The sequence below is a fragment of the Mchenga conophoros genome, linkage group LG17, assembly GCF_057382185.1.
Source record: "Mchenga conophoros isolate Kocher_MC1m ecotype Shallow Benthic linkage group LG17, M_conophoros_male_GT1.1, whole genome shotgun sequence".
Classification (NCBI taxonomy): domain Eukaryota; kingdom Metazoa; phylum Chordata; class Actinopteri; order Cichliformes; family Cichlidae; genus Mchenga; species Mchenga conophoros.
In genome coordinates, this window is record NC_140542.1 from 17,425,287 (window position 1) to 17,448,848 (window position 23,562).

The window sequence follows — 23,562 nt, forward strand, 5'->3', positions numbered from 1 at the left end:
TTCCAAGAGCTGTCACTGCATTTTATTATTATCTCATAACAATTGTTTAATCAGCTGACATTTCTCCTATGGACTTTCTAATGTCTGCAGGAGCAGAAGCAGCAGGAACCCCTCAACAGCAATTTTGTGGATTTTTTATGACATATATACCTACACTGGACGTATACTCATATATACTATGTAATCATATATACTCATATATGCACATTTGTACTGGAGTGTTTTATACATTGGAATAACATGTTAAGCATTTAACATAGATGTTCAAATCACAAGACCCATATATTTAGGTCAAATATTATCTACAATTATATTAATAAAGTTTGTGCCACTTGTTGTATGAGCACATGCGGACCAATCCTGTTTGAAAATCTAGTAATCAGGATTAATAAGTAACCTTTGATCGTGTTATGGCCAACGGTGAACTTTGGGTTAATTCAACTTGGCACTGCTAAGTATGCACCTGGGACTCTCTCTCTGCACGTCTCCTATAGCCGATATGGTGAACAAATCTGGCCCTGCTGAGGATTCACCTGGGATTCTGTTTTCTCGCTTCAGTTACCCAAAGTCTAGAAAAACCTTTTCTTATTAAATATAGTAGCCTACTTCTGGCAACAAAAGCCAACAAAACTGTCATGAAGGTTAACCTTTAACTGCAGTTTTGTAGACTTTTGGACCCACTTTGGCAATACAACTGTCAAAGGGACCCAACTGAAAATGATGGATGACAAGGTGTTCGAATAGAGCTTGGAAAGTTATGGCATAGTGCCAGAGAGTTTTGTAACACAAATGTTGGAGATTAAAAAAGGAACAAAGTGCAAGTAGGATTGGCAACAGATTGGAGAAAAGTATTGACAAACATATTATATTGATAACTGAGATAATATTGACATTTGTAGAGTTGAGAAAATACTTATTAGTAGAAAATTAAAAGTAAAAAGCAAGGAATGTAAAGTTACCCAGCAGCTGGAGGAGGGGTTGATATGCCCCAACTAGCTTTTTTTCCTCTCTGTCCATTTTGTGTGTTTCCGCTGGCTCTACACCCCAGAGTTCACTTCACTTTGCTTGCTATGTGTGTCTTGCTGTATTTGTACTGTTTTTGCTGTTCATATGACACTGTTAAATGAACTTTTCAAGATTAGGTTTTTGAGTGATTTGATTTTAATTGCATCTGAAAAGCGGAACCTCCACAGCATTGGTGGGATAAGGTTATCATACTGGCTTAAGAATTTGCGACTCGACACAATATTGTACCCCATCAGGTAAAGGTAAAATTCAAGAAGCCTTTGGCCAGGCAGCAGACAAATACAGCATGGTTCTCTTTACTGGTGGGGATCAACTTGAGGACACGTCTATAGAGGATTTCTTGGGGGAAAACTTAGACCTGCAGGAACTCGTGGCCAGATGTAATGGCCAGTACCACGTCTTCAATAACAAGAAGAAGGACCAAGCTGAGGTCACCGAGCTGCTCATGAAGATCGGAAGTATAATTCAGAAGAACGGAGGAAGCCATTATTCCAATGAGATGTTCCAAGAGGCTGAGAGAGAAATCGAGGAGGAAAAACAACGAGTCCTGAAAGAGAAAGAGGAGCAAATACGCAGAGAAAGAGACGAACTGGAGAAGAAAATCCAGGAAAAGTATGAGAAGGAGATGAAGAAAATCGCTGAACAATTCCAGAATGAGATAGAGAGATCAAACATGATGAGAAGATTAGAGGAACAGCGTCAAAGAGAAGCTGCAGAGAGCCAACGAAGACTATTGGAAGACCAACTACAAAAGGCCAGACGGAGACCTGAACAGTCTCCTAAAGGACGGAGACGATGTTTAACAATGTGATTTATGCAGTGAAAGCCACTCTGTGGTCTTAGTGGAGGAAATAGTGTCAGTCAGTGTCATGACAACTAAATTCACACATTAGAAAACTCTAATCACTGTATTTGAGCCTCATGATATAAAATTAACACTTAACAGGTTCAGCTACTGAAAACTACATGGTTGTCTTTAAGCAGCATAACCACACTGCAAATATTCATACCTGTAGCAAAGTTTCCATTGACTTTTTATTTTTATTGAGGTGTTGGTTTGAAAAACACAAATAAACATAAAAAAAGAAAAGTTCAGTTTCACTTTGTTTAAGTATTTGATTTAACTGTTTCTGGTTTGACTTAGGCACTAAAACACCTGTCAGGTCATCACAGACCCATTTTACACCTATGTTCATTAAGGAATTTGAATAAGCTCATAACAGAGAGCTGCACAACCAACATGCATGTATGAAGCCAAATTAGACAGGCAACATCCTCTACATTTTCAACTGATAATTAGCAACACGTAATCCAGTGGTGTCCAACTCCAGTCCTCAGGGGCCGTTGTCCGGCAGGTTTTAGATATCACCCAGGGTCAACACACCTGAATCAAATGATTAGTTAATTGCCAGGTCTCTGGAGAACTTCAAGAGAAGTTGAGGTAATTTAGCCACTTAAATGAGTTGTGTTAGTTCAAGGACACCTCTAAAACCTGCAGGACACCTGGAGGACAGAATAAGTGATTTGAGCTTAATAAAAATAAAATAAAATAAAAGCTAGAAGTGCCACTGTTGGAGTCAAATTGTTAAATGTTGTCATTGTGTTACTTAAATTTATAAGTCTTAGTTCAAGCAGCATGATCAAAGACATTCCTTTGTCTCCAGCCAGTTTGTTGGTGGGGGAGGCTGAAGCGTTTTATTAGGGACATCCTATCTGAAAGTTCTGTTTTCTTGTGTAGTGAGCTTCTGTTACGGTTTGGAGCAGGACTCAAGCGCAGGACTCCGGTTCTGATGTTCACAAGAAGGGTTTATTTACAAGTCACCAGGTGTATATACAAGAACGTGCGGGGGGGGAGTTATATACAGCTGAGTGTGGGGAGAAGGGGTCTCCAGGGAAGTCCAAGGGAAAGCACGCGTTCTTCAGAATATCCACTCACACGATCACAGGCTCACACTCCGACACTGCCACACGGGAATCACACGGGGAAAAATCCAGGAAGCTCTGTAGACAGGGTTAAGAAAGACGCACAGAGGAAAACACTCTTAACTAAACTTGCTGTAGCTTGACTTCACTAACGCGTGGTAGACAACGATCCAGCGACGAACAGCAGTCACCTCCTCGCTTAAATGCTGCTCCCCTTAATGAGACCCAGGTGTCTCATCTCCCGAGGGCGTGGGCCGAGGGCGTGAACCCACAGTGAGTTCCGCCCCGGCGAGAGAGAAGAGGAAGAGAGGGAGAGAAACAGAGAGGGCTGATCAGCGTGCAGCTGATCCGCCTGGCCGTGACAGCTTCCTGCTTTTATGATCCGTTTGTGGGCAGGAGGTCACACAAACGCACCCCCAAACACACACACACATGCTTACACGTGCTTACACGTGCACACACATACACACATAGTGCCTTGTCTTTTGTAACCATAGGGGGGGTTTAAAATGGGAGGTGCTTGTGTGTACTGTAACTGTTTTCAATAAAAAGGCGGGAAGCGGAGGTCTGAGTCGGGGTCATTTTGCGGTAGGATTCAGAGTGCTTTCTGAGACAGTGACCGGGGCCTCCCTTGTAAATAGATCGAGTAAAATAGATCGATAAAATAGATCGATCGCTCTGTGTGTTTGTTTGTTACAGATTTAGATTTTTTTGTTACATTCTTACCCTACAATGACAACCCCTTTCTGTTGCCCTACTAATATTCTGGTTTCAGAATACTTTAACAATTCTGTTTTGCAGTGTTGGTCAGTAAGTGACTGGCTGCTCCCGTATGGGATTAGAACGATGCCACCTTATCCCATAGTCCAGCCAATAATGCCATTCACATTCGTATATAAGCAGCTAATCAACGTTGCTGACAGGCTATGACAGCATCCTTATGTGCCGACACCGGTGTTTTAGCTAGCAAAGGGGCGTGGCTGATGTGGAGAGAAGCCACATTAATGACAATGTGGACAACCTTTGGAGATGTGAGCAGGACAGATGGAACAATTGGCGGGAAAAGTGTGGACTTTATACCAGTTTTTAAATTGTGTTGATAGGCCACGAAAACCAGAGTTATGATAAAAATATTTGCAATGTTTGGTTTTCTTCCTGAGCACTATCCTTGTTTATATTTACTGCGAAGAAATGGTAAAAACGGCGTTTTATAAGGAAAACGCTCGAAAGCCCTCTCCGCCTGTGAGGAAAGATGAAACCAAAAGAACCCACCCTTTCCTATTGGTGGAAAAATGTACCATGTCGACCAATCAAAAATTGATATGGCAACATGGCATTTAGTTGTTTAGGGAGGGGGGAAGTTTTAGGAGTGACGGCAGTGTTTTGAGATATGAGAGATTTGCAACGTTTAGCGCAAATCTTGTGTTAGTGTGTAGTGTAGTCAATAGTTTTGTTGTGTGTGTCAGAACAATGAGGCGACTACTGAATGTTACAGGTGTTACAGGAGTGATACACCTCCTGTTGTCAGGCCTGCAGGTATCAGGCTGTTGTTCTCCTTTATCTCATAGTGGACAGAAATTATTTTTTGGAGTGGCACAAATAATTTCAAATTTGATGCAGAACAGCTGATTGTTCTGTAAATAGTTTGAAACGTTTATTTTAAAAAATGCCTTGGCTGCATTTTTAGGTAAACAGCTGCAAAAAACTTTGTTTGCATAACTCAGTTACTTTTTTGAAGAAGTAACTATATAATTATTGCCCAACATTGGTCATTATTTACTGTATTTTGCAGACAGAGAGTTACAGGACTCTCTCCCAGACCACAGACTCATAATACAAGTCAGAGCTTTATAAAAAAAAAAAAAAAAAAGAAAGTTGTGTTTTCAAAATTGGAGTTCAAGTTATTTTTACTTCCAATAGTGTTAACATACTACACAGGTCATGAACAAGATTTCTTTTACATTTTCATTGTAAGTGGGCTAAAGCAGTTAATTAAAAGTAGTGTAACATAAATGTAAACGCTGTAATTTGATTATTTTAATAAACCATGTAACTTGGATGGATTCGATGCTGGCGTGACCACAGTGCACACGTCTGCTGTTGCTCACAGTGGTCCAAGTGTCCGCTCAGGGAGTTTGTGTGTTCGCTCAGACACGTGAAAAATTAGAGGGAACATTGCTTGTGTATAATATAAAAGAAGATTGATTTTATTCATCAGTAAGATACATAACAAATATTTTCTTTCAATGTTAGCAGCCAAGATAGAGACAGTGTTTGTTATTGCCATTATTGTGTCAACACTACTCTGATTCGTATAATCCAATTGCTACTAGGCCAACATCAGTTATCCTAATCAAAAATACATTCACTGTATTAAAACTGTCATATTAATGTTACTAATGTTTTGTTTGTTTGTTTTTATCTATGTGCAACATGATTTTTAGTCTTATTTCTATCACAATATGTAGGAAGTTGGGTAAAATTCTCAAAGGTCATAAAAGGTAAGAAAAAAGGGAAACACCAAAAACAAAAAATATAGAAATAAAACGTTAATCTGTAGAAGGATAAATCATGGAACATTTTTCATTTTAGGACATCAAATAAAAATGCTTTAAAAATAATTCAACTATTAAATAATAATTAAAAGTGTGATTTTTGGCTAAGTTACACATAACGTTAGATTCTGAGAAATTTCCCCTGATAGATTTTCTTGGTATTATTTACCTTCCGTACTTTCAGAAACCTTTTACATATTTCAGTACAAATAAGACCCAAACTCAAACTAAATATTTTAAAAACTTCATCAGCTGATTAATATTAATAATGATTAATATTGCCAAATACAAGAGCACATCAACATGTTTGATTATTAAATGTAAATGTTACTTACCAGGTCAAATCTGTTACTTTAATTCCAAATATTTTAAATTAAAGTAATAGTTAAAGCTTTTTCATTGGCCAATAATAACAAATAATGACTTTTATTAATTTTTTATTTGTATCTCACATAAATAAATAAATAATAAATATTTAAATTCTATTGTTGGCAGTAATTGGATACCATTTTAATTCATGAAACACCAGTTTGAAGCGTCTTCACCTGGTTACATGAACGAGTGTCTGAAATATTTTCTTACTACCATTTTTACTGTCTGTTATGATTATTCCTTCTCCTCTCTCATATTAGCACCATCGTTGGTTTCCCATAGCAACTGGCCTGTTGGTCTTCTCAGCACAGTGGTTGTCATGGTGATATGCTGCGCAAGCAACCCCCATCAGCATTGGACCAATAACCACAGATGGACGACATCATTTCCTTTTATAGAGCCAACATGTTGAAGGCCTGGGAGACAGAGATAGCGGGCTGACAGTGAGGATGGTCGATGGGAAACACCGAGGCTGCAGGACGCTGTAAACAACAACAAACAGCAAACACTGAACCAGCCCTGCCCTGTGTGAGCTCAGGCCCCCATCCCACCAGAAGGGGCGATTCATTGGCCAATTTGAGTCACTGACTGATTAAAAGGGACCAGAAGAAGGGGGTTAGGGTGTCAATGAATGAATGGGAAAGGGAAAGTTCGTCTTCATGATGCCTGATCATCTCTCAACATAAGGATCAGTGAATAGGCCTATCTATCTCTACCAGCAACTGTAACAGCCAATATATGAAAATGACAAAAGTAAAGAAGAGGTCAGAGCAACACCTTCCAGTCATGTTATGACAGTTAATGTTGCATTGTTTGTCCACCAGAGGGAACTCTGCAACTTACCTGTTGGCAACATTTTTGGAACAAACAGGCAGAACGTGAACAAATTAAAAAAATGAGTGCTTACTTTTTAAATATCTGTCTTAAAAAATAGGTCAAGCTCTAGTTGCTCATTTAAAATGTTTTAGTGATCTTTAAAAACGTCTCACTTTCAGGCACTAAAGATGAATCTGTGAGACATGGATAACGATGGGGGTTTGGATTCAAATAAAAGTGTTGCAACTTCTTGGGACAGACATGAAAAATACTGAAATACATCAGCTTGTATCCATGAACATGAACTAATAAATGATACTTATATGATGTTTTTGTAGTGCAACCCAGTTGCAAACTCTGGAGCTGTGATGGACAGGTTGTTAGCCAGCGCCCTCGCTCATCCACACTGCTTTAAACCCCTACAAAACAAAACTTTTGGCTTTATTAGGACAAGAGTGAAAGACTCACACCCAAGGTAGCCGAGGGACGTCATACTTTGGATTATTTTATTTATATCATTTTAATCATAAAATTGTTTTTGTTAATGTCTATATTTTTGTCTCTCTTCCTTGAAGCCTGGGTCCTCTAACAGCCGTTCCTAGGACTGCACTCTTCTGGACAGAGATCTCCAGTGTTGTTTATGGGATCTGAGATTATACAGTCCATATCAAAAGTTGTGGACCATTTGAAAAATGGCGCAAAAAAAATCATATTTTGCATGTTTGGATCTTAACAAGGTTCCAAGTAGAGCTTCAACATGCAACAAATGAGAGGAAGACAAGACATATTTATTTGAGCATGCAATTTATTGAAAACAACACTTAAACTGAAATAGGCTGTTTTACAGCTGATCAAAAGTTTAGGACCACGTGCCTTTAAAAGGCCAAATCTGTGCAAAAATATGGATTCATTGTCATTTTCTGTCAGGTGCTCACACTGTCATCACCTTCTGATGGCAAAGGCAAAAAACTTCCCTTTTTGAACGTTGTTGGGTTGTTGAACTGCATAAGCAGGGTTTCTTGCTGCACACCATCACTGCTGAGGTTGGACGCAGTAAGACAATCATTTGGAATTTCCTAAATGATCCTGTGGATTATGGAACAAAAACATCAAGTGGAAAACCCCCCAAAATTTTTCAAGCACTGAGCCGGAGGAGCCAATTGGTGACAAGACACTGGACAATCCTCGATCCAAATTAAGGCCGTTACTGGTATAGACTGCAGCCCCATTAGGGTTAGGGTTTTTGCTTTTATTTTTTTGTTTTAGTCTTAAACGTTTGATCAGCTGTAAAAAAAAAAAAAAAAAAAAAAAAAAGCCTGTTTCAGTTCAAATGTTGTTTTTAATAAATTGCATGTTCAAAAAAATGTTTTGTCTCACTCCCGTTTCTTCTTGTTGCATGTTGAAGCTCTACTTGGAACCAGTCTGCACTTCTGTTAAATTCATGTATTTTTTAAATTTATTATCAATTCAGTTTTTTATATAATTGGCATAAACAGTCTTCTGTACGGCAGTCTTCAGCTGAGGCTCATCATTCCCTCATGTAGCCTCGGTCCGCCCCTGCTGACAGAGAAGAAAACATCCACCCTCCTCTTCCTCAGCTGCAGCTTCATCCTCCAGCTGCCGTGATGTCTGCTGGCTGCTCGGACCTCCTCCTCCTGTGAATCAGACACCATCATGAAGCGTCTCTCCATCCTCTGAGCGCGTATCTGCCTCACCTGCGGACTCCGGGACACTTGATCACCTGCAGGTTTTGTCGGCCTCGTCCATCCTTCATCATCCTCCTCTTCATCAGCAGACATGTTGTTTAGGCAGGATCCGTGACGCCGCGCTGACTGCTGATGGATGGAAGGTGCCGGAGGAGCGGCTAGAATGACGTAAGATGGAGGCTTTTGTTTCCTTATCTTGGTTTTTAATCCGTATTTATTCAGAACATGGCCTGAGCCTGAGCTCGTTATTCAGAGGACATGACGTGCTGCACGCGGCGGACAGCTGCAGCAGGTGTGCCTGCTCGGTGTTTTTCCATGAGCGGTCAGGCTGGACTCTCAGCTGCTCAGCTCATCAAACTGTGCTGGTGTGAGCGGTGAGCAGGTAGACATGATGGGCTTCAGGCCGGAATCAGTCACAGCGGGGTTTACAGCACCATCATCAGCCTCCTCTGAGACACATTCGTATTTTAATGGAGGAGGTAATCATTTCAGTTAGAGAGCCTTCATCGAACTGTCCACAAACATTTGGCCATGTACAGCAGATCGGCATCTGCACAGATCTGTTTTAATCAGGACTTTGATGTAAAAAAAAAAACAAAAAAAACCCCAAACAAAACAAAAACAAACAAAACATAGCTGCTCATTTATTTCCATGCATCGATTAATCGATCACTTCTTTTTTGACTCTAATGTTCAGGGCAAACAGACACCTAACCGGCTGATTATCAGTTATTGGATAAAAACGTTACTGATTTTTTTTTTTAATTACATTATGTATGAAAAGCAAATAAAGTAAATTAAATCTGGAGTTTTGTAATTCTCTAATAAACTCATGTAAATCAACATATCAGATTTTAGTTGCTGAACATTTTGAACAAAAACTGAGAAAGTTTCTGGCAGTGTGAGAGCATGATGATGAACATTTGTAATTTTATGACATTATAACAATAATTAATTAGTCATTCAGTAAAAAGTGCTTTGTGTTCATTATTAATTATTAGTATCCTGGTTATGGATGAAGTAAACTGTTCGCTTTGAGTCCTTTGTGTTTATATCAGAGTGGAATTAATCCAGATCAATAATTTAAATGTACATTTACATTTACACTTTTTGTTTTCAAATGTCTGCATGTGTTGTTTATAATATGAAAGATTTACAGCAGGGTTAAATTACAGCTGGAGACTTATTTAAGTAATTATTAAAGGTAACCTTATTCTGTTCATTTCCAGCTTCATACTCTTATTCCTGGACTCTTCTAGAGTAGCTTTGCATGATTGATAAGAGATAAGATAAGATAAGATAGAACTTTATTAATCCCTCGGGTGGGTTCCTCTGGGAAATTCGATTTCCAAAAAAAGCACAGCAACGACCGAAGTTACAGTTACAGAATTGTTATATATATATAAATATATACACACACACACACACACACACACACACACACACACACACACACACACACACACACACACACACACATATATAAATACAGAAACAAATATAAATAAAATATACAAAGGGGATAAATAGAATAAATAGGAATAAAAAATAAAAATACAAGTGAATTGCACATTTCAAGTATTGAGTCTATTGCACTGTTGACTATTTACAAAAGTATTGCACAAGGTATTGTACAGTGAGGTGAAGAGGCACTACAGCTTAGTTGTTCCCCCCTCCTTTGTCCTCCTGTTTCCCCTCCCTCTCCCCTCCAGAGAGGAGTTAAACAGTTTGATGGCGTGTGGGACAAAGGAGTTTTTAAGTCTGTTAGTTCTTGTCTTGGGGAGAAGCAACCTGTCACTGAACAGACTCTTCTGATTGTTTATGGCCGTGTGCAGAGGATGCCCAGCATTGTTCATAATGTCCATCAGTTTCTTTAATGTCCTTTTCTCTGCCACTGTCACCAGAGTGTCCAGCTTCATGCCGACCACAGAGCTAGCCCTCCTGATCAGTTTCTCCAGCCTGGATGAGTCCCTCTTTGCTGTGCTGCTCCCCCAGCACACCACAGCATAGAAAAGTACTCCAGCAACCACCGACTGGTAAAACATCCTCAGGAGCTTCCTGCAGATGTTAAAAGACCTCAGCCTCCTGAGGAAGTACAGTCGGCTTTGGGCTTTTTTGTACAGGTGCTCTGTGTTGCATGACCAGTCCAGTTTATTGTCCACCCACAGCCCGAGGTACTTGTACTTGTTGACCACCTCCACCTCCTCCCCCTCTATCTGAACCGGCAGTGGACCTTCTCTGGACCTCCCGAAGTCCACAACCAGTTCCTTAGTCTTTGAGGTGTTGAGTTGCAGGTGGTTTGTGTGACGCCATGCGACAAAGTTCCTCACCAGACTTCTGTACTCCTCTTCCTGATCATCCCAGATACACCCCATGATGGCCGTGTCATCTGCAAACTTCTGAATATGGCATAATTCAGAGTTGTAGCAGAAGTCAGAGGTGTACAGGGTGAAGAGAAGAGGGGACAGCACAGTTCCCTGTGGTGCTCCTGTGCTGCTGACCACAGTGTCAGACGTGATGTCCTTCAGCCTGACGTACTGTGGTCTGTCGGTGAGGTAGTCGGAGATCCAAGCCACCAGGCAGGGGTCCACCTCCATCCTGTTCAGTTTTTCCTGAAGCATACAGGGCCGGATGGTATTAAAGGCACTGGAAAAGTCAAGAAACAGGATCCTGACCGTGCCTTTTCCCCCATCCAGGTGTGAGTGGGCTCTGTGTAGGAGGTACAGGATGGCATCCTCCACTCCGACACCTGCCTTGTATGCAAACTGTAGTGGGTCCTGGGCATGTTGTACCTGTGGTCGGAGGAGGTTGAGGAAGAGCCGCTCTAGAGTCTTCATAAGATGTGACGTCAGTGCCACCGGTCGGAAGTCATTCAGCTCATTGGGCCGGTTCTTTTTGGGGACCGGGACGATGCAGGATGTCTTCCATAGGGCGGGCACTCTCCCCAGTCGCAGACTGAGGTTGAAGACTCGTTGTAGCGGCTCCCCAAGTTCAGCAGCACACGCCTTTAGCATCCTAGGACACACCTTGTCTGGGCCTGCTGCCTTTCTGGGGCGAAGCTTCCTCAGTTGTCTCCTGACCTGATCCACTGTGACACTGGGAGATGTTTGGGAGGAGGGGAGGGGGGGAGATGTCTTGCTGGGATTGGAGGAGGGGGTGTCATGGTGTCAGGAAGGGGGGGAAGCGAGGGAGGCAGGAGAGTGGGGAGAGGACTCTGTAGTGAAGGTGAGGGTGGGGGGTTGTGGGCTGGTCAAACCTGTTGAAGAAGTTGTTGAGTTCGTTTGCCTTCTCCACAGTCCCCCCCACTGTGCTTTTCTTGGTGTTGTGGCCTGTGATGGTTTTCACACCATTCCAGACCTCCCTCATATTGTTCCTCTCCAACTTCTGCTCCACCTTCCTCCTGTAGGTGTCCTTTGCTTCCCTCAGGCAGCGTTTCACCTCCCGCTGTGCTGCTTTCATCTCCTCCTTCACTTTGCTCCTGAAAGCCTTCTTCTTCATGTTGAGGACAGTTTTGACTTCCTGTGTTACCCACGGTTTGTTATTAGGATAACACCGTACCGTCTTAGCAGGGGCGACTGTGTCCACACAAAAGTTGAGGTAGTCTGTAAGACAGTGTGTCGCCCCCTCTATGTCCTCACCATGTGGGCTCAGGAGCACATCCCAGTCTGTGGTGTCATAGCAGTCTCTCAGAGCATCCTCCTTTTCTGGGCTCCATCTCCGGATGGAGCGTGTTGTGACAGGCTGCCTTTGGACGACGGGTGTGTATTGTGGCTGTAGGTAAACCAGGTTGTGGTCTGACTTCCCTAGTGGGGGGAGGGGGGTGGCTCTGTATGCATCTCTCACATTAGCATACAGTAGGTCAATTGTCCTGTTGCTCCTTGTGGAACAATTCACAAACTGATGAAAAGCAGCCAGAGTAGAGTCCAGTGTGGCATAGTTAAAGTCTCCAGATATAATAATGAAAGCCTCGGGGTTTTGTGTCTGAAGTCTTGCTGTGACTGTGTGTATTTTCTCACAGATTGAGAGTTAAAAATAATATCTTTAGGAATATTTAGTGTGTGATGGTTAATAAGGAAAAGCACAGGTCTGCATTAATTATCAGTTACACCTTATACTAAATCATTTGGGGTGTGAAATGTCAGAAAGCTAAACACACCAAAAACCTAAATAATTCAGAGTGATTTATGTTTACTCTCTTTTGGTGACGCTTTAGTTTAAACTGCGTTGTCCTGCTTCCCTCGTTTACCTACCCACCATCAGTCAAGATGGATGTGGTTGCTAAGGTTAAATCCAGAAGAGTAAACACAACGGCAGCCATAAACAGAATCTCCTCTGAGAGCTTCTTCACATCCTTAAAGAGCGACCTCATAGGAGAGCCGGCTCTCTATGGAGGATTAATCAAATCAGCTGCAGCACTGACTGGGAATTAAGTTCTGAGGTGGAGATGAGGACGGTGATGATGAATAGTTCCATGTGGTGGAGTTTGTCTTGTACCTGAGAGGAAAACATGCAGCTGTGTTTCCATAAAACAGTCCTGAGCACTGCTGCCTCTGACATTTCCTGGATTTTAAGAAAACATAAACAGCTTCCTCACTTTTTTTAATATCTGGAGATTCTACATTTCCCCAGACGTGACTTCTGAAGTAGAACTACGGCTTCATTAACGCTCCTGTCCATGATTTCAAGTCCCAAGTAGAATTCCTACTGAGCAAAGATCACCCTCTGTAAATGTTTTAATTAGAACTCAGAGATGAGCATGGCTGTGACATGAACAAACCATAATCACTTACTGTGTATGCTACCGTTGTATATAGTGTATTATCTTACGTATCTTTTTATTTGTTTGTATTTTATTTGTATTTTTTGTATTTTCCTTCTGACCTAAGTTGAGGTAACGCAAAAATTTCCTCGTTGTGGGATCAATAGTCTTATCTTATCTTATCTTATCTTATCTTATCTTATCTTATCTTATCTTATCTTATCTTATTTAAACTCACCAGTATGACTCTCAGCTAACTTACTTACTGCTAACTATCTGATATCCAAACAACAAACCAAACTTTCAAACTTCCTACCAACTTACCAACCGACCATATCCTTCACTCTTTATCTCAATGCCAATCTACAAACAAGCTTCTGGAGCTGTGTATCAATGACGCTAATTCTGACTAACCCTGCAATCTATTTAAGCTCCCTGTGCAACATCAACAAACTCTTATTAATGACTTCTTTGGCCTTTAACTGAACTACATTCAGAGTTTGAATGCAATGAAACTGCTAGTGTAGCTAAATTAAAGCTAGCTGGCTATCCACCCCTGCATCCTGGTAGTGCTCCAGAAAACAGTAATAAACATTTCATTGGTGAAGTAATTTGGTACTGAGATTGTATTTTACTAGCAATAATATTACAAGGTTATTTTGTCACATTAGTTGATGATGCTAAGTTAGCAACCCAACTGTGGCATTTGGGTAGTACGGCTGACCTTATCTATTCAGGACACATCGATAGCTAGTAATCTATCAACATTAGCATGCAAGTTAGCATTAACTAATATTAGGCACAGTCGATTTTGATTTTCAAATCTAAACGAAGAATGACTAGCCTGTCACTAATTTTCACCTGATGTTGGCTACAACATTGAGACAGGTGGGCCTCATGAGATAAAGCAGTTTCTATCTTTTGTTAGCACACCTGCCAACATACCACTCAGCCAACTATTAATCAATCAATTTTCCTAACCACTTGACTTGCCAATCTAATAACCTATGGTGCTTTCACAAACCAGCTATTCTACCCAATGACCTCATCTACCTACCAGAATACCAATCTACGTACCTGTCAACTAACTTGACTATCTGTTCACACACCAACGACCCATTCTCCTAACTACCTACCTTTGTATCTATCAAAAAATTTGCCATTAACCTACGTATCTCGCCAATAAAACAAATCTCATTACTTCTTGAGCCTCACACCTTTCTGAAAGATGACCAGCAGTAGTCTATCTAACCACCAAACAACCAACAAACCTTTTTATTTTGCATGTCTGAACTATTTATTGTTGAGTAATAACTTGGTGTAGGGATTGTGAGGAGCTGTCGATTGTATCTGGTAATCAGGAGTATTGTTGGGATAAATAAACAGTTTATGTTGAAAAATATTTCCCAAACATTAATTTGGTTGTGGTTTTTCTAATGCCAAATGTCTGTGTCTCCACAGCTGCTCTCTGACCCAGCAGTACAGCAATGGTGTATGTCCAGACATCAAACACAGTCGGTGTCAATCCCTCCATCTACTTGCCATCGTTCATGTATCAGATGTCATTTAACTACTCCAAGAGAGAAAACTCAACTGTCCTGGCAACCTTACCCACAACTCCCCTCTGCAGCCTCGAGGGCACGTCCACCGGCCAGTTGAATACTACCTCTGTCCCTGATGAGCTGACTTCAGGTGAGGTTGCCGTCCTAGGCTTGGTATTTGGGGTTCTATGGCTGGTCTCCATCTTGGGAAATGCCCTCGTATGCCTGGTCATCCACCGAAGCCGACGGACTCAGTCCACAACCAACTATTTTGTGGTGTCTATGGCCTGCGCGGACCTGCTCATGAGCCTCGGTTGTGCCCCATTCGTCCTCTTGCAGGTTGCCTCTGGACGTTGGCCAATGAGCACAGCAGCTTGCAAGGCTGTGCGCTATCTACAGCACCTTTGTCCAGGTGTGCAGGTCTACGTCCTGCTTTCGATCTCAATAGACCGCTTCTACACAATCGTCTATCCCCTCAGCTTCAAAGTGTCCAGAGAAAAGGCAAAGAAGATGATTCTGGCTTCGTGGTTATTTGATGCAGCCTTCGTCTCCCCCTGCCTCTTCTTCTATGGATCTACATCTACAGACAGTCATTGTGACTTTTTCCTTCCTGAGAGCTGGGGCAGCATAGTCTACGCAGCAGTTCACCTTCTCATTGGTTTTCTGGTCCCTGCTGGATTGATCATATCATTCTACCAGAGGGTGGTCAGGTACATCTGGAGGATCAGTGCTGATGGCCACACTGTGCGGCGGACAATGAACATTGTCCCGCGGACTAAAGTCAAGACCATCAAAATGTTCCTTATGCTTAATTCTGTTTTCTTCCTCACCTGGACACCCTTCTATCTTGCCCAACTGTGGCATCCGAGGGAGTCTGATGGGCCCAGCAGGCAGGGACTGCTTTTCTTCACAGCCATCTCCTGGATCTCCTTCAGCTCCACAGCATCCAAACCCACCCTGTATTCTGTCTACAATGCAAACTTCAGACGTGGCATGCGGGAGACATTCTGCATGTCATCCATGAAATGCTACCGCAGTAATGCCTACACCATCACCGCAAGCTCCCGCATGGCCAAAAAGAATTATGTTGGGGTGGTGGACATCCCAGTGCAAGCAAAGATGGTGACTAAAGACTCGGTCTACGATACATTTGACCGAGAAGCTAAAGAAAAGAAGGTAGCTTGGCCCACTAATGCGAACCCTCCAAATACCTTTGTGTGAATGAGCTTGGACAGCTTTAAAACTGAACTCACAAACATAAACTTGTCTAACATAGCAGTGCCAGTGGTGGCAGGTGAATTAGCTGGAGGCTAACATGCTAGCACTGTATTTAAGTAAAACGTTTACCGAATGTGTTCAGATTGTATAAAGGGCTTTTTGTGATGTGAGAAACCCTATAGCAGCCATATTGGTGATTTTTATACTTCAGATTTCAATCAGAATTTGTTTTCGTGCTGTGTTTTGATGGATCATTCTCCATGGATAAATTCCATTTTGTGTTTTGATGTCAACTTGTTAGCTAGCTAACTTTCTGTGTGGTCATCGATCATAAAAGTCTTGTAACTGCATCTGGTTTGCTACAGTAATGTACGTGGTAGATGCTAATGTTAGTAAAGGCTAAAATGTTAACACTGACATTATCTGCTTTGTCACAATGACTGAGTAACGGTGAGCTGGTTATATACCAAAGCCCGGGATCCAAGCTTGTTCAAATAAACTGGGCTGAATCATTGGAATACAATCAGGATCAATTATGACTTTAACAACCATGTCAGCAAGACCCATTCAGGTTCAAACTTAGCTGAGTGGTCATAGCTAAACATGACAACATGCAGACACTGTTTGATTCGGTTCACTTTCAGAATGGTGCTTAGTTCTTAAAAAGCATCAAGGCAGAACTCGTTTGGTGTGGATCGGTAGCTTAAATCTTAAAGTGCGATTGCAGAGGGACTTAAGTCCTGTAATTTCTGATTGAGATGGGTTCCTCAACATCATCCTCAGCACTGCTGTGTGGAAACGCTCGACAGGGATAGAACCTGAATGAATATTTGTCCTCCTTCCAGTGTGCTGAAATATCCAGACTTGAGATCAAATGGATGTTTGTAGCTGTGATCAGTTCTCATGAAGTTTGATCAGTGTGATTAAAGATGATTTGTTATATGAAGGAAATTTATGAGTTTTTGTGGGAATATCCAGGAAAATGTTCCAGAAGACAAAAGACAGAGAAACAGAAGCAAGCTTTTAGAGAGTGAAATTTAATGAAGTCAGTAAAGTCATTGCTGCACATTCACCTCTTTCTGTTTTTAAGGCATTAGTACATCTGAGACTTGTGCACGCTAAAGTGTGGATATCTGAAGTCTGCATATACATTACAGATCAGGGGTGAGCTGCAACATTGCTGCAAGGTTACGAGCATTAGTTGGTCCTAACATTAGGTCAGTGCACCACATAATCCACTGCGTCATCGTGTATTTGACTAAAGCTCAAAAACACTGAGAAACTCTAGGATTTGGTTGGATCTCTTTCAGCAGCAGTGACCTGCATTGATCTACAGGTGTCGCTCACCTGTGTTACAGCAGCAGCTTGATAGAGGTGCTCTTGTTTGCTTATGGTCAGATAATCAAGTCCATTGATTAACTGATATGGATGCAGTAACAACGCACTGAGGTTTTCACACAGTGCCTCTGCAGACTGCTCAGTGTGTAATAAATGATGACACAATGGGAAACATCACATGCTTCTCTTAGTCTCAGGTTATGTTTACCTGATTCTGTGACTTGCTGAGCCTCACCTGAGTTTTTATTGTAGACCTTGTTTTTCATAGAAGGTAAATGTGTGTACCAACTTGCACTTTAAATGTTCCACAGTCCCTGCAGAATGAACACGGTGGCTCCGTCCGTGCAGTTGCTGCACTAACATCAGTGCAATCAGATCCCATAGTCTTGAGACTGTGTTTCATCCAAAGTCCCTCTCTTCCTTCCTGCAGACAGTCACAGCACTTCCTGTGAGTCTGCATTAATCTGTACATTGTTTACGGGACACTCATTACCTGCTGTAAGTACAAATGTTTGGGATCCATGCATGAATCTTAACTATCCCGTCCTCAGATTCATGCATGAACAGAAGATACTCTGAGCTTCACTGAGGATCAAACAGTTTATTTATTTATTTGCTCTTAGACATTTTAAACACACATTTTCTACAATCTTAAAACAAAGTGCTTCAGCTATGTTTACAAAGGTGCACAAAAAAAAAGAGCTTACAAGCTGTTCAGAAACAAGATTTCAGATTTTAGTGCGTGAAAAGAAGCCGCGGGCGCCGACCTGCTCGCTGCTGGTTTAGTCAGTCCTTCAGCTCACAAATGTTATCAGGATCAAACCAGAGGAAAGCCCGGCTTGACCCGATGACCAGACAACAATAACACAGCAGCTGTCCAACAGCTGCACACACACGTCACTATAAGAGTTTAGAAACAGGAGTAAGTCATGTGACCTGCAAACCACCACAGAAAGACATTGATCCTCAGTTCAGAGCATGTATTTGTGTTCTCAAGTTTAACATCTTTATTCACTGGAATGGTGATTAAGCTTCAGCTCCACAAACAACTTTCTGCTGCTTCTGTGTGAAGATGTCGGATCTGACCTGCAGCCAGGAGCTTTTGTACCCCCCCTGCTGGCTGTGAGGGTTACTACATGCACTGTACGAGGAGGTGAACCTCCGTGCTGAGAACAGAGGGAGGTTTATTCTCTGGAGGTTTAAAGGTCTCATGAGTCCTGTGTGAGTGATGAAATGCAGGAGAGGAGCAGGAGAAGGAGGTGGAAAAGCGTCTAACTCTGCCCATTGCTGCTACTGATGTTGTTCTTGCTGTTCTTGGACGTCTTGTTGCCACCGCTTGGAGGCATTTTCTGCTCGTCTCCGGTGAGCAGAGCTTTAATCTCTGACGGAATCTTGCCCTGATCCATGGCCGAACACCACTGCTTGTACTGCAGGAGGACGACAGGAGACAAGTGAACAGCAAGTTAACAGTCTATATACGATGAATATATATGACGAGCATTTGACCTGACCTTCATCGTGTTCTCATAACCACTGGAAACTAAAAGCACAGCTGAAGTTAAACTCCTGACTCATCGCCCAGAGAGCTGCAGTTGTACCTGTCCAGGTGACTGCGGTCGTGTTTTTACTCTCAACAGAAACTGGGTGAAGTAATGTTAATTGTGACATGGGGTGGCTGTAGCTCAGGTGGCAGAGCAGGTCAGTCACTAATCAGAAGGTCGGTGGTTCGATCCCAGGCTGCATTCTGGCTGCATGCCAAATATCCTTGGGCAAGATACTAACCCCATGTTTGCCTACTGGTGGTGGTCAGAGGGCCCGGTGGCGCCTGTATCCGGCAGCCTCGCCTCTGTCAGTGCGCCCCAGGGCAGCTGTGGCTACAATGTAGCTTGCTATCGCCAGTGTGTGAATGTGTGTGTGAATGTAGTGTAAAGCGCTTTGGGGTCCTATGGACTAGAAAAGCACTATACAAATGCAGGCCATTTACATTTGTGTGCGCCCCATTTTCAAACTTTATTTAAATACCAGGAAACGGAGCGTAGAGAGACTTGTGTGTTTAAACTGGGAGTGTCTGACCTCTGTGGTCGGTGTTATGAAGCTTCTCTTTGGCACAGAGCTCAATCATGTGTTTGAAATCTGAGTTCATGTCTAACTGGTGTTGTCTCACCATCTCAAGCTCCTCCCGCAGGGCGCAGATGGCTCTCTCCTTACTGGAAACCAACTCCTCCAGGTACTGGTACCTTAGCTTCTTCCGGGCTCGGCACTCGCGGGCGCTCTGCCGGCTTCGCTCCAGTTTGGCCTTCAGGTCGATTTTGGCAGGTTTACGGCCGCGTTTTCCCGGCTTCTTCACTTTGCCCGCCATCTGATGACAAGCAGACACGAGCGATAAATTAGACACAGGACAGAGACACCACCAGCAGACACCACCAGGTCTGTTAATGTGCTTTGAGCAGAGAGGTGATACCTGTTATTTCTGACTGGATTGGTTGAGCCAGCTCACACACAGAACGCCTGGATGTGCTAAAGTTCATTTACAGTGAAAGCTCTCAAATTAGCTTCCAGACTAGACCTGAATGAGCAGAGTTGGCAAAAGTACACACATTCTCTACAATACTACTGTTAAAAAAATACGCCAGTAAAAGTTGAATTTTTATTCAAGTAAAAGTAAAAAAAAAGTACCAGCTCTGAAATGTACTCAGAGAAAGAAAAAGTAGCTCCTCAAAGAACATTTCCTCCACCTATTTTTATGCAGCATTGACATAACAATATTAGTCGATATGAATACAAACTTTATTTCAGTCTAAATTTTATTTCCAATAATTGTACTCAGCTTGAATCGGTTAAGTAGAACATGAACAGGAAGGAAAATAAAAACTCTTTTCTGGTGCCTGCATTGTAGAGGGTGACTTTACTTTTAAACAACAAAATGAATGCAGTCAGGGGCTAGAGTGGATTCAGCAGGTGGGTGAACACTAAAATCAGTTTTAATTGCTCAGTGTTGGGGAAAAAATATCATAACTCACTAATTTCTACTGAGAGCTCCAGTAAATTTTCTTAGTGTACAGGTTGTGATCAGCTGACCTGCTGCTCTTTGTGGATTTACACACCTGAATTCAACCAGATGTGAGCAGATGTTTCATGAGTTGTCCTGGCTGATTTCCATACACTCACAGTACACTGTTTATGCTGTCTTTATATTAGACACTATAAAGTTGGTATGAAGGTGGAATTCAGTGAATGAGTCTCAGCATCATAAGCTAAAATTCAAATGACTCTCTGCTACACTTCATGTAAAGTAAATCTGACCATGGAACCACAGCCACTGTGCACCAGTCACATACTGTTCTTTACTTTAAATCCATCACAGTACAGCAAACTAAGCTGTTTATCCTGCACTAACCTGCAGATGATTTTCATGCAGGCCTTAAATAACACAGTTAAGTCTACCTCAGTTTGTTTAGCATGTTTCACAATATGAAAAAACACAGTTGCACATGTACAGACCCAATATCTGATTGGATAACATACTTGATGAGGACTTACGAGTAAGCTTTAAATGAGCCGTCCTTTTAAATCTAAGCTCTCTTCTTCGTTTCCTGTCCTTTCTTATCTTTCTCCATCTCTGAGTGTAGTTACCCCTCTTTCTTTTCTCTCCCTGTGAAATACAGAAGCTGGACCTTTAGCTAGCAACTGTGTGACAAACTGCACACAAACAGTTCGTGTGTTTGCTGATGTTTGTTAAAGTGCTGCATTTCAAATTACCTAACACAAAATGTTACTCCCTTTATCCTCGCTCCTCTTTCAGTAGCTAGCTAGATGCTGAAGTACTGTGAACACAACCTATGGACACCTGCAGTCGTTCTAGTGTTGTGTTAAAAAAATAAAAATTTAAAAACGTAATAAATGAATAAATAAATCAAAACTCCGGCCCACTCTAACCCCTGACTACATCTCTTTTTATGCCACATCGCCTGGTGATTAATAAACGAATGGGATTTCCTTTTATGTGTTTCTGTTTAGGCTCAGATTGGTTTTAAGTTTGGAGGCTCGCAGTGACTGAAATAATGACTCCCCTCAAATCAGTTAAAGGAAAAGTAACGAGCCTGTCTGAAACAGTGACGAGTAGAAAGTTAAGATATTTGTTTAAACATGCAGGGAGTAAAAGTTAAAAACTAGTCAGAAAAAAAACCTACTTAAGTAAACTACAGATACAGTAACAAAGTATTTCGTTACTGTATCATCCAACAAGTACGACTGACTTCTACTCACCAATCAGAACACTGGAAAACAGCGTCAGCAGTCCTGAAGTCCCTCAGACCTCGGTGTGAGGACAGCAGGAAGGTTTTTTTTAATAATATCTGACAGCTGATGAATATCAGCATTAAATAAATAAACTTCTTGTGAGCTGCAGACAGTTTACAGCAGGTTTGTTGTTCTATAAATAATAATTTCTTATCCTTCCTGAAATAAACATGTTTACGGCACGGGGAGCTAACGTAACCTCGGTTAGCACATAGGATACACAGCTGTAATCTAGCCCATTAAAGTGATTCCTTCTTTAACCTCCTAAGACCCGAACTCTTCCACTGCATGCATTTTTAATTTCTCTTTGATATTTGGGTATATTGGGGCCCGATGAATGTAAAAACAATTTTTGTTTTTAAGAAAAATGAGAGCCATATAGCCATATAGAGAGCATAGTCGTTTAAAATTTTGATAGACCAGTAGCAGTATAATGTCCTTGTAAGTGGATATCAGGCCCTTGTAGAGCAAAATTCAGTATTTTGGTCTAAATAACCCAAAATGTGATGTTCACATATGTGGACGGCAGGTCATAGGAGGTTAACGACACTATCGACACTGACAAAGGTGAAGTGACCAGACGTTGACTAGTTAAAGCTACTAATTAGTACCCCGCAGTTTCCTTTAGCCGTTAGCAGTCCTTAGCTAGCTCACCTTGTTGTCTTCCATGTTGCTAACGCGCAGGCTGCCGTTAGGTCCGCTCAGAGATCACACTGTGTTCCCGGAAGTCTGGACGGAACGAACCGGCTCGGTATCATCAGCGAGGGCTCCAGAAGCAGCTCATCAATCAGTCTGATCACCGATCAGTCTGACAGCTCCCTGCTTTGTTTACATCTGCTGACGTCTACGCGTTTACGTCACTTTTTTTTTTTACAACCAAAACTTTATTAAATAAAATAATGGAACAAAGACAGCTACCACTAAACCGGAAATAGTGAGATGGTAAAATAAATAAATAACGTCAAACCCGAGTAAATAGTCAGATAAAAACTAATTCTATTCTTAACAAGTATATTAAAATATATCTGACACACTCAAACGTTTAATGTTCAGAAGCCAAATATTAACAATTCGAAAATCTGTAAGTTAGCAGTAACAAATTATATTTATATGTAATAAATAAGCTCCAGCTTTAGTTTAATATATTGAATGTATTTATACCATTTTATATGTTTAATGTGCATAAACAGTATATCTACTTAAACCCTAGTGTAATCAAATAAGTTACCACGCCTTGTGATATCGCCTTTAAAAAGCTTGTTCATTTTACTCTGTGTTGTGATATCGTCTTCATGATTTGCAGTAGAGCACAGAGCAGGTCTTGAAAAGTGCGTTCTCTAACTACACGATAAAACTCTGGGTTTCCCAAAATGAGGGAACAATAAAACTTACAATAAAACCTGTTCCCTTTTCCTTTCCCAACCCTCCTCTGACCAGAAATTCTCACTTTTCACAATGACGGTCTGAATTTGGACGCTCAGTTAAAGTTTCAGTCTGAGATCACGCCATGTGAATGGGTGAAGTTGTTTTTTAGAATCTCATAATTTGGATCTTAAAAGTAAAACGCTTTAATGTCTCTCTGATGAGTTTTGCCTCTAAAATTTAAAAAGTCTCCTCAGTAAATTAAATATCAAACTTTAGAATCTGAGGCTGAAAGTTCACAGTTAAGAGGTGAAAGTTCACACTATTTACCCAAATGCTTTAAGAAGTTGATACTACAGATATATTTTTCAACCTTTGATGTTTTAAATAAAGTTTTTCACCTGCATTCTGCCGTCATCTGGTGTAAAGAAAACAGAATAATATGAAGAAGGTTTGTAAGGGTCGCTGTTGTCACAGAGAACAGACGGTCAGTGTGTGCAGGACAGAAACTGATGAAGAGTCTGAGCTCATCTTTACTGCTCAGTCTTCAGTATACACCAATTCACTGTTGGATATAAATGCACATATATTTTATTATTTTACTTAAAGTCTTTAAAGAGCCATAACTTATAACCATAACCACCTCT

General features: G+C 41.4%; 2 protein-coding genes and 1 long non-coding RNA gene across 4 annotated transcripts; 1 reads left to right on the forward strand and 2 right to left on the reverse strand.

Annotated features, from left to right (window-relative positions):
* Positions 1-7,184: 7,184 nt before the first annotated feature.
* On the reverse strand, positions 7,185-8,550 carry LOC146555303 (uncharacterized). Its single transcript, XR_014889148.1, has 2 exons — positions 8,434-8,550; positions 7,185-8,347 (listed from the first exon to the last, which is right to left on the reverse strand). It is a non-coding gene; the product is annotated as an uncharacterized LOC146555303 (long non-coding RNA).
* Positions 8,428-16,867, forward strand: gpr19 (G protein-coupled receptor 19). The gene is made up of 2 exons (XM_085251376.1): positions 8,428-8,566; positions 14,619-16,867. Exon 2 carries the CDS (start codon positions 14,645-14,647, stop codon positions 15,917-15,919), a length of 1,275 nt encoding a protein of 424 aa, XP_085107502.1. The 5' UTR covers positions 8,428-8,566; positions 14,619-14,644; the 3' UTR covers positions 15,920-16,867.
* A 973-nt stretch (positions 16,868-17,840) lies between these two features.
* crebl2 (cAMP responsive element binding protein-like 2) lies at positions 17,841-22,420 on the reverse strand. 2 transcript variants are annotated; one of them, XM_085251390.1, is made up of 4 exons: positions 22,208-22,420; positions 21,521-21,569; positions 19,419-19,613; positions 17,841-18,681 (listed from the first exon to the last, which is right to left on the reverse strand). In XM_085251390.1, the coding sequence occupies exons 3-4, from the start codon at positions 19,611-19,613 to the stop codon at positions 18,526-18,528; spliced, it is 351 nt and encodes a 116-aa protein (XP_085107516.1). In that variant the 5' UTR covers positions 21,521-21,569; positions 22,208-22,420; the 3' UTR covers positions 17,841-18,525. The 2 variants fall into 2 exon arrangements, with proteins under 2 accessions (XP_085107516.1, XP_085107515.1); XM_085251389.1 differs by lacking the exon at positions 21,521-21,569 and having other exon boundaries at positions 22,208-22,418.
* Positions 22,421-23,562: the final 1,142 nt, after the last annotated feature.